This window comes from Rutilus rutilus (genome assembly GCF_951802725.1).
Source record: "Rutilus rutilus genome assembly, chromosome: 14".
Taxonomy (NCBI): Eukaryota; Metazoa; Chordata; class Actinopteri; order Cypriniformes; family Leuciscidae; genus Rutilus; species Rutilus rutilus.
This window is the reverse complement of record NC_140219.1, coordinates 4,167,821-4,179,211: the sequence shown is the minus strand read 5'-3', so window position 1 is coordinate 4,179,211 and position 11,391 is coordinate 4,167,821. Positions and strand designations below refer to the sequence as shown.

General features: G+C 35.1%; 1 protein-coding gene across 1 annotated transcript in view; it reads right to left on the bottom strand.

Annotated features, from left to right (window-relative positions):
• trpc7b (transient receptor potential cation channel, subfamily C, member 7b) overlaps window positions 1-11,391 on the bottom strand; it is a 72,638-nt gene that overhangs the window by 40,226 nt on the left and 21,021 nt on the right. The window contains exon 3 of the mRNA XM_084430593.1: window positions 4,971-5,150. Coding sequence (XP_084286719.1) covers window positions 4,971-5,150 — 180 coding nt within the window. The remainder of the gene's footprint in view (window positions 1-4,970; window positions 5,151-11,391) is intronic.

The window sequence follows — 11,391 nt, the reverse complement described above, 5'->3', positions numbered from 1 at the left end:
TCAGAAGTTACAAGTCATATACCATCCTCAGCCTTAATTTGCCGCAGACCACACACACACACACACACACACACACACACACACACGCTCTGCCCACCTGAAGCTCACCTGTCTTTAGTGATCCATTAAATTCTTACAGACAGAATGATGGTAGTTATTTTCTCTCTCTCTCTCTCTGTGTGTGTGTGTGTTGTGTGTCACCTGAATCTTGTACCTGGTTGCCATAGCAACCATCCCTTCTGATTGCTTTAATTGAAATTTGTCTCACACTCGTCTGAATAAACTACATGTTTAGTTTCCATCTACAAAAGGCACCAATTTGTATTTCTGCATAATTTATATTTTAATCTGCATAATTTTTTAAAAGCTGAACTTGAAATGATTTGATCTGCATAATTTTTAAAAGTTAAATGTGACTGGGTTTCATGTGCACATTTATTTTATAATGGGTAAAGAGTTTTTGATTTATTGATTCTTAACCTTAATGAAAAGTGAAATTGTTCTCAGTAATATGGATATGTTGTATTCCAGATTTATGATGTATTTTCACTTCCCAACAAAGTGCAACCTGTCATCTGTAAACTAATGAACAAGCGAGCTTCTGGCGAGCTTTAGTGCTCATCATAATCAACAGTGCACACAATGCACACAGATTCAATTGTACTGTCAACATTCACAATTATAACGTATTATAATCAATACGGGATTCTTTCATTAATGCCCTCGACTCAAGGCTCACTGGTAACTATTATACTGTGGTATTCAAGTGCTCTAATCTCATAAATATGATGATGTCAATGTTCCTCGAAGGCTTTATATAACTAAAGGGTCCGTCATTGTCACGGGTCTTCAGTCATTATAACTATTAAGATTTAAATCACAATCTGAAAGTGATTAAGATTCAGTCACCTGTCCTGTAATGAGAGTTGTCCTCGAGAGGGTTTGAGGGCAACAGGACTAATTACTCTCAGAGTGTCTGGTTAACAAGGTCGTGATCCCTATAAACCCACAGCACTGATGGATGACACGACAGATCATGATCTGCACATCGTACACTGACTCCAAATACGTTTATGCAATAAAAACACAATGAGTGGAAAATTTTAATAATCACATTGTAAAGCACAATAAATGATTAACTTTTGATTAGTATCATGGTTGTATTTGTTGTGAACCTTTTTTTTTCATTTTTATTAGTCTTATTAGTATGGCTGCATGATATTGAAGAAAACTGCGATATGCGATAACTCATTAAATGATGCGATATGCGATACGATAATGCTTAAAGTGTGTAAAATGAACTTAAATTATCTTTAAAATATACTTAAAATTATATAACCTACACACGTGTTTCACATTCTGACGAGAAAGCATCCCTACAGCTTCTGAAAGTGAACATCAGTGTTTTACTGTAGCATTAAAAGTGTTATTTTAACATCAATGTAAACCACGGGGTTCAGGGTTTCAGGTTATCCTACATTAGCTTTATTTAACAACAGAAAGTGAATAATCAAATGTAAAAATAAAGCACTGCTTAGTTTTCATTGTATGAATTAAATATATACTGATTCTTATTAAAGCTACAAAAGTTATTCAGCCAAGAGATTTTCTCTTTGTCTTTTGTTCATGACCCCAGTTATTGCAAGCCGTTGCGATATGCATATCGCGATATATACATTTGTGATATTTCGATAATTTCGAAATATTGTGCAGGCCTAGCATATAAATATTAGGGGTGGGTATTGACACAAATTTCACAATTCGATTTGATTTCGATTCACAAGCTTGCAATTCGATTTGATTTCGATTCACAAGCTTGCAATTCGATTTGATTTCGATTCACAAGCTTGCAATTCGATTTGATTTCGATTCACAAGCTTGCAATTCGATTCGATTTCGATTCCGATTCGATTCAATTTTGATTATTTTCGATATCAGGTACAATCTTCATTAGCCTACTATAATATTGAAGGTACAAATGACCTGATTTGTATAAAAACTTAAATTACACTTTTATTATTTTTATAATAATAAAGTTATAAGAAATGTAAACATTTAAATGGTGGCTGTCATAAAAACTTAGATTTATTCAAACATGCATTAAATATTGAAGAACATAAAAAATTATAATGAATATGTAATATTTTGCATATATTTAGCAAAATGCTCCTCTCTAGAGTTAAGTTTTCTTGCTGACTAACGAGTTTATGGTCACTGGATATGGTTTTTCTGAGGTAAATGTGACGTTACATGACATTGTTTACGAGCTGTTTTACTGACGTCTTTCCACGGTTGAAACACTGATTGAGCGATTCCATGTCACATGATACGGATTTCGATAAGTTGTACTCCATCTTTTAACACACTTTCAGATGCTCATTCATGTTTATTTCACGCTGTAACTGGTGTTATTAAGGCGGAAGAGAAGATCATGTGCTTCTCTAGAGCTGAGCCAGAGCGATCTCACGCCAAAACGCTATTTATGTTTTTGAATTTCGTAAGAAAATGGACGTAATTTGAAATCTGAGACTTTGTTTCATATCAATAGTAACAAAGCACAAAGATTATTGCGATTTATTGGATGGGATGCGCGCTATAATGTTACATTCATTCATCAGCTGAAAACAGGATGACTAATCGATTCTTGGGATTTAAGAATCGATATCGGTTCGTAAAAATGAGAATCGATTAAAATCGAGAAATCGATATTTTTTTACCCAGCCCTAATAAATATATATATATATATATAGAGACACAATATTTGATATAAAGTAAGAGTATAGAGGTATAAAATGATCATTTGATGAGAAATGTTTGACTTCATATTGAGACACATGAAATATAAGCCCATAACTGACTTGCCTGGTTAATTGCACAAGCAAATTAAATATCAGAATATTAATACACAACATAAAATGAATCAAACAACTAGAACTATCATTTCATTTTATTCAATAACTGGGTTATTTCAGGAGAAACATCTGAGACATTGGCAAAGGTCTCTTCAGAAACTAATCTTGTGAAATTAAAGCTGAGGCGCGTCTCCACAAGTCCACTGTCTCGGCTTCATTTCCTCTCTCTGGTGTGTGTTTGCATGACATTTAGTCCAATAAGATCAGAGTGGATGAAGCCAAAGGAAGTATAACTGTCCAACTCACAGCTCATGATAATTACAGAAACACACATGCTCGATGTTGAGCTGCCTGTGCAAACTTCTCATGGAGGTTTTCTCAGAAGAAAGCTGGTTTGCGTGTCAGAAGGCGCGTTTCCATTACAGATTTGCGCAAAACTTTTGCGATTTTTTTTCTAAATGTGGACTAAAAACTATTGCGAAATGGTGGCGTTTCCATGAACCGATGTTACGCGACTAAAACTTCATTTTTTCCTCTCGCGGTAAGTCATTCCAAAATTCATGGCGACAGACGTTGGTAGGTTTATGAATCCCAGCCACCGCACTGGCCATTATTATTAATCAAAGGAGATGTATGTGTGTTATCCAATCATTAATGGTCAGGAACGACCCTTATTATACTGTGAGCGGCACATATGAGCTGTTTCTGGGTGTTTCTCCCTCAGATCTGCTTCGAGGTCTTGATTGTGGCATTTATTTGAGGTTTAGAATCCATTATTCCTGTAATTCTTCTGTTTTTTATGAATTTAATAAATTAATAAATTGCCTGAAAAACCACCTCATGCGAGCGTAAAAACGTTTTCGCGTTAAATGGGAGTTTTTGCGAAATTGACGTGTTTCCATTGGCCGTATTTTCAAGTCGCAATTTCAATTTGTGCCATTTGAAGGGTAGTGGAAACGCGGCTAGTGTTGAGGAGTCAGTGGAGTGTGTGCTAAAGTCAGAAGGTGAGGAAGTTCTGGAGTTCTCCATCTGAGACACAGTCGAACAATCAAGAGTTCAGCTGAGGTGAAGAACCAATCAGATGCTTGATCAATCCAAACCTGAACTCTCTCCTCACCTCACGTCTCTTCTGTTATGTTCCCAGACCTACTGTTCTTTCACACAGAACACTTTCTGCACTTCTTTTACAAAGTTTTCAGTGTAAACATGCGCTAGACGGACGTCTTTAACCACTGCACTCGTGTCTTGCGTCTTTTGCAGCGTCTTGAGTATGACGTGAACCGGATTTCAACAAGACCAACACGTTCTAGGATCGACATCTTTGTTGATCCTGGAACAACATTCCAGTCAACCAATCAGGGGTGTTTCCCTAAAGCTTCCTTAGCCACAAGTGCAGTTGAATTGTGTTGGCAACGACTGAACATGTGACCATAGTTGGCTTCGGGACACACATCCCACATTTGAGGGACAAGTCCACAGTTTATGGTTATGTGCTTCTACATCAGTGTTATTCACCATCATTTCCCTCTGATTTTAGGGAGAAGTTGTGGGTAGGGATAGGGTTAGGTTTAGGTTTAGGGATAGCGATATGTTTTTGGACAGGAATCTTGTTCCAGGATCAACAAAAGATGTAAATCCAGAATCAAATACATGACACTGTATTCTAAAAACACGGCGCTCAGGTTCAATTTTTTTTTTGTCTCATTGTCTCATGTTTTTAACCACAAGATCCACTTTTTTTTAATGAGCAACAGGCCAGAAGTCATTCATTTTCTATGTAGAATAGTACAGGAACTGCACGGAGACCCTGGAGATCGGTATACGGGAATTTCAGATCCAATTTGAGCTTTGGATGTGTTGAAATATTTAAACTTCTGTGGCTAAACCATATGCGACCGTCCGGTAGGATGTGATGTATTCTAACCCAAAACTATGAGCACGAGGTGCATGAGAATTACCAGTATTTTCATAATTACTGATAGTTAATTAAAAAAAAGATTTTCGTCTTCATCATAGTTTGTTAATGTGGGTCCACCAAAAATGATTCATAAATGCTTTGGATAAAAGCATCTGCTAAATGAATAAATGTAAATGTAGGTTAAGTGAGAGCGTTCTCACCTTTTTGACCTCATACTTGATGGCGAGTTTGATGCGGCTCAGACAGGGCCTCTGTTCTGTGGGGGGGTTCTGGTCCACGTCACCGTTCAGAATGGCCTCAACTTCCTCTGTGTCCCGGCAAAGATCCAGAACGCCCACCACAAAGTCCTTACACTGCATAGACAACTTCCTGTAGTCGTTCTGAGAGAGAGAGAGAGAGAGAGAGAGAGAGAGAGAGAGAGAGAGAGAGAGAGAGAGAGAGAGAGAGAGAGAGAGAGAGTTACCATAGTTGCCCATTAATTCCTATGAGAAAAAAAATCAAAAGAATTATCCAGTAGATTTGGGAAAATAATAAAAAGTCTGCATGTGGCTTTGTGAACTTCAAATAAAGCAAATGATTCAGAAGTATTTTTTTTTCTCTAGTTAAATAAAAGTAGCTAAACCAGACTGTATTGGAAAATTTAAATTATGAAATTAAAATGACTTAATTTAGAAAAGTAATGAAATATTTAAATATATTTATTTAATATTGTAAGTATTTATACATCATAGTATTTGTTGTACTACTTTTAATTTGAATTGCAATTTTAAATACAATAAATACATAAACATGTACTTTTATAATGATGAAGAAAAATAAAATGTTTGCATGTGGTTTTTAAACTTTAAATAAAGCTAATAATCAAGAACAGTTTTTTTTCCCAGTCAAATAAAACTACAGAAAATTCTCATTCCTGTAAAGCAAAAAATAAATAAATAAACAAATAAAATACAATAATAACAATAATTAAATCTATAACTGAATAATCTATTGAATAATTTAATAATTAAATCTATAAATATATTTATTTACAGTTTTTCTCGATTGCTTAAACACTATAACCAGGCTGTTGAACTAAAATTTCAAAACCATAATGCCATTTATCAAAAAGCACACCCATTTCACTAAACTATAAACACTATTCCCTGTTTTGACACATGAGTCAGATTTGTTGAACTGTCACTGCAAAACTCTACACACAAATCCCTTCATTTCTCATTGCCTAGACCATGTTGTCATATAGAAAGAGCTAGCATGTTGACTCAAGTCAGCACAGCTTCAGCTCAGTTAGACACAATTACCCAAGTGGAAACACTAAGAGTCAAAATTTAACACACATCAATCAGATCCTTCAAAAGATAGATAAAGGGCCCAAATCAGTTTATTGAGTTTTGGAACAATGGATCCAGAAAGACATGAAGGAAGAGATCGAGGAGGGATAAGGAGGAGGAGGAGGAATGGCAAGAAGACAAGCAGTCTCAGATTCAAGTCACTCTAGTTGCCCATGTCTTTATCAATGGTATGACTATGAAGGCTGAGCTACGAGTAAGGCCAAATTTGAGTCGAGAACCTTCAGGGAGGGAAATTCTATCACTGAATAAGAGACAAACATTTCCAATAGTCTTTGATAAGGTGTATTTTCTTGCAAGTCACACAGTCGTACAGTCACACAGAGCGGCTGCAGAGCGTGACAGTAAGGGGAGGGCATCCTTTCTCCTTTATAGTCTTGACTTCCAGAATGTTATCTTTATAGGCCACTGATGGTGTTTTCAACCATATGTGGAACATTCTTAGACGTGTTACTGTTCATCATATTGTCTTTTGAGTGGAGGCCCTCCTGTCACATACCAACATTATTTACAATTCCAATATACTTTCATATTAAAATAAGGTTTGTGTGTGCTCTTTTACTGTCATATAATGGTCACACACATCTTATGTAAATATGAAAAAAAAAAAAAAAAAATTGAGGAGAGAAAAAAAAAAGAGTAAAACGAGCCTTTTTTTTTTTGTATTGTGCTGTGTACATGAATGAATAAAATGTGCCAATGTATCCACTGGTTGTGTCTTTTGTGTTCATCATGTAAAAAGGTTTGTGAGGGGGGGAACCACATGCAACATAACTTACCAGTTTTGGAAATGTTGTTTTGAATTTATTGCACCAGTGTGTTAGACTATGTTGTAGTGTGTGTGATTTTGAGGGCTTGTGTGTCCTGTCTGAGGCCAAAGTTTGGTTTTTCAGCAAGAGTGAATGGTTTTGAGTGTAGAGCTTCATTTTGACCTGAAAATAGGATGTTTGGGATATTGGGTGAGACGTTATGGATTTGTGTTTACTGTTTTGAGAATACGAGGCATAGTTTCAAGAAATGTGTTTAAGCAATCGAGAAAAACTGTAAAATATATTTAATTAGTAAAGTATTTATATATCATGGTAGTATTTGTTGTACTACTTTTAATTAGCGCTCATAAAAATTCAAATAAACATGTGTCCGGTAAAAAAGATTGATATTCATTACTACATTACATACATGATTTTATTTTTTGTGCATTATAGTAATTATGGGCTGATTGATTCAGACATGTCTTCATGAGATTCATCCATAACTGATTTGCAAGATATAGAAAAGCAAAATTTTCTTTATTATATTCCACTGATGGAAAAGCAGCTGAGAACAGAGATCCACATGAACACTGGAAGACTTTCACACAATCATCTTCAGTCTGGAGAACAACTGCAGTGTCCGTGTTCCTTCACCGGAACAGCGAGCGCTTGATTTCTGACACACGGGTCTGTGGGCGTTCAGACTGATCTCAGAGATAACCAGCAATCTGTCCGTCTCCGGGAAGAATCCCTTCATCCGTGTGTGTCTGACTCCGACCCACAGTCCGTTATAAAGAAGACCCGGATCGGCCAGCGGAATAATCTGTCAAACTGACATGATGACACACAAATACTATACACTGCCATTCAAAAGTCTGTTTTGTTGAAAGAAATGAATACTTTTATCCATCAAGGATGCATTAAATTAATTAAAAAGGGACAGTAAAGACATTTATAATGTTATAAAAGATTTCTATTTCAAATAAATGCTGTTCTTTTGAACTTTCTATTCATCAAGGAATCCTGAAAATAAATACATTTCGGTTTCCACAAAAATATTAAACAGCACAACTGTTTTCAATATTGATAACAATAATCATAAATGTTTCTTGAGCATCAAATCATCATATTAGAATGATTTCTGAAGGATCATGTGACACTGAAGACTGGAGTAATGATGCTGAAAATTCAGCTTTGATCACAGAAATAAATTACACTTTACTATATATTCACATAGAAAACAGTTAGTTTAAATTGTAATAATATTTCATAATTTTTACAGTTTTTACTGTATTTCTGATCAAATAAATGCAGTCTTGGTGAGCAGAAGTGTTAGAAAATAAAGCAGAAAATAAAGTGTTTCTATATGTGATGTTGCTTTCCGAGATATGTCACAAATGAATTCATAATGCAATGCAAAGCTTAATGTCAGAGCTGTAACTATAGTGAGAATTTTAGAGTGACTGAAACCATGTATTAACCAATCTAACTAATGTATTAAAATCCATAACTGAAACTCTTATACAATGTGAAATATGCTAATGACGTCTGCCAGTGACTTCTTCTACAATACCATTAAGATCATTGTCTCGAAACAGCTCAAATTAGCCAAGCTAGCATACATCAAACACATTTGGCAGTCTGATCACTCACACACAGTCAGTCACACACACACACACACACACACACACACACACACACACACACACACACACACACACACACACACACACACAGGTCTCATTCTGGACCAGCAGATGTTCTGAGTGTTGAACCCTTTCAGGAAAATGCATCAGCATCAAATGCACTATATTATATGCATAAATATGAATATTTCAAAATTGATCAAGGATGTAAAACGTTCACTTCACAGTCATTTCTAAAACAGATGTGGCTGAATGGCTGACAAACGTTGTCATCACAGCGGCGAAGTAATTCAGGTTTGTTGACAACTTTACAGCCCATATCACTTCACTGTGTTCTTTATGAAACATTACAAAGTCAAACCGCACACTGTAACAAAACAAACAGAAATGCAGAAGGACTCTGGATAAAAATGGATTAAATAAATATATATATATATATATATATATATATATATATATATATATATATATATATATATATATATATATATACATATATATATACACTGTATATATATATATATATATATATATATATATATATACTGTATATATATATATATATATATATCCATTAACAAAGTATTTTTATTCAAAGTTTTAAATGAACAGACCTTTAAAAAGCCAAACACAGTGTTTTGTTACAGTGTGCGAAGTCCGTTCACTTAAAACTGTGTAACAATTCATAAAGAACACAAAGTAACACACACAGATGCACTCAGTTTACAGTTTTTCTCGATTGTTTACACACATTTTCTGAAAGCATGCCTCATATATTCTCAGAACTCTACACACAAATCCAAAAACACACACACAATGGGCAAAACCCCTCAATTCTCCTGCAAAATGAAACTTTACATTCAAAACAATGTTATTTCTTCTCAAAATGGTATTTTGTTTTCAAATGACACACACAAACCATCATATGAATAGACATTTATAAGAACCAGTTGAACACTGATGTGCTGAATGTAAAACACTATGATGAATGGAAAACACTTCTTCTCCATTCATCATAATGACTTTTGTTCAGTGTTACACTTACTACAGACAGTACATACATAAGTGTGTTGTAAAATATTTGAGAATATTGTTTTTATACTCAGAACACACAAATTGACTGTATACAGTTACAGTAAAAAAAAAAAAAAATCCAATGTTGGCATCCATTGAAGAGCTCACCTGTTGCCCTTTTATGCTAAAGCTCTGATTGCTAATTGTAAAACTGTGTGACGGGTGTTTGCCCATGTGATGAGTCAGTGTGCATATTTGAATGGCAGTGTGTTCCTTGTGAAAACAAGAGATTTTCTGCATGAAAATTGTGCCAAAAGCACACTCTAAAAACTGCTGGGTTGTGTTAACCCAATTTTGGGTCAAATATGGTCTCACCCAACGTTGGGTTAAAAAATGCAATTTAAAAATGGACAAATTGCATTTTGGACAAAATCAAAAATGGACAAAAATGCAATTTAAAAATGGAAAAATTGCATTGGTTACATTAAAAATGTAAACCAACGGCTGGGTTTGTCCATTTTTAAATTGAATTTTTAACCCAACGTTGGGTGAGACCATATTTGACCCAAAATTGGGTTAACACAACCCAGCAGTTTTTAGAGTGCAGAGAATTGTGTGTAGTGTTTTGAAAAAGGTGTGTTTTAGAACTGCAGTTTGAGTGTAAAGCAGGAATTGTGCTTGTAGTTTAGCAGAATTGGTTCAGGGGCTTGGTGAATGAGTTACATGTTGTGGTCATTGTGTCTCAAGTACCAGTATTTGTGTGTAAACAATTGAGAAAAACTGTAAAACTGGATAAAAATGACAAATAAAGTCGACCACCCAAAAATACTCGAATAATGTGACTGTAAGTCATGTAAACACTTTTAAACTTGACAAAGCGGCTCGCGAGACACTCTGTACACAGATACAAGAAAGCACTTCTACACACAAGACCATATAAGGAACAAAACTCTGAGATAAAGCTGCTTAGGCCATGAAACAATAAAAAATGAATGCAGAGCTAATGTAACAGCCAGCTCCAGATTAATGAACTCAATTTTCCTGTTTTCTTGAATAATGCAACAATACATTAGCTAGGCTATATACTGTATTACTGATCCCCCCTCATCATGTGCCAGTTTAATGTTAAGAGTCACTACAAGAAACAAACAATGATCAAATTTCCTTATTAAATGTACAAATCTAGTTCATTTTGCAGTCACGTTTGATGCTGTATTACACGCAGCAGCTTTAACCAGTTCAGACTGGTTCTGTTCGCTGCTTCTGCACTTGATTTTGTACGTTAGATTCCTCTAGTTCCCAATCTATGAGGAACAGACTGAACATTGAGCTCTTCTCAGGAAACAGAGAGCGGTGGACTATGGAAGATTGTCTCTGCCATGGAATAAAACAGTTTAAAAGACAACTGCGATTCGATATCTTGCAATTCCAACTTTTTTATTCCGTAGCAGAAACAAGCTTTCATCCTTTTATTGAATTGTTTCCCAGGTAAAATACCTAAAAATCATTTAACATTTAATTGAGAAGCAACACTGCATGTGATGTTTTCATTGATTGTATCTTTAATATGAGTGTGTTTCGTCTTAATGCATCGCAGTGAATTATATGTGAGCTGCGCTTGATAGTTTGCTATTAGCAATATACGACGGATGCGTTGTCCACAAATCTTCGCTAATGATGACTATGATGAAACTATGATTGCACCTTTAACATCTTATTCTTTTTCTGTTTCAAACTCCCAAAACAAACACCAAATGAACTTCATTTTGGCCTGATTTTGTAGTTACTACTACTTTTCCTAAATCCCCCAATGGAGGATCCATGATCAAACAAACTTTACAAGGTCACTGTTCCACTCTG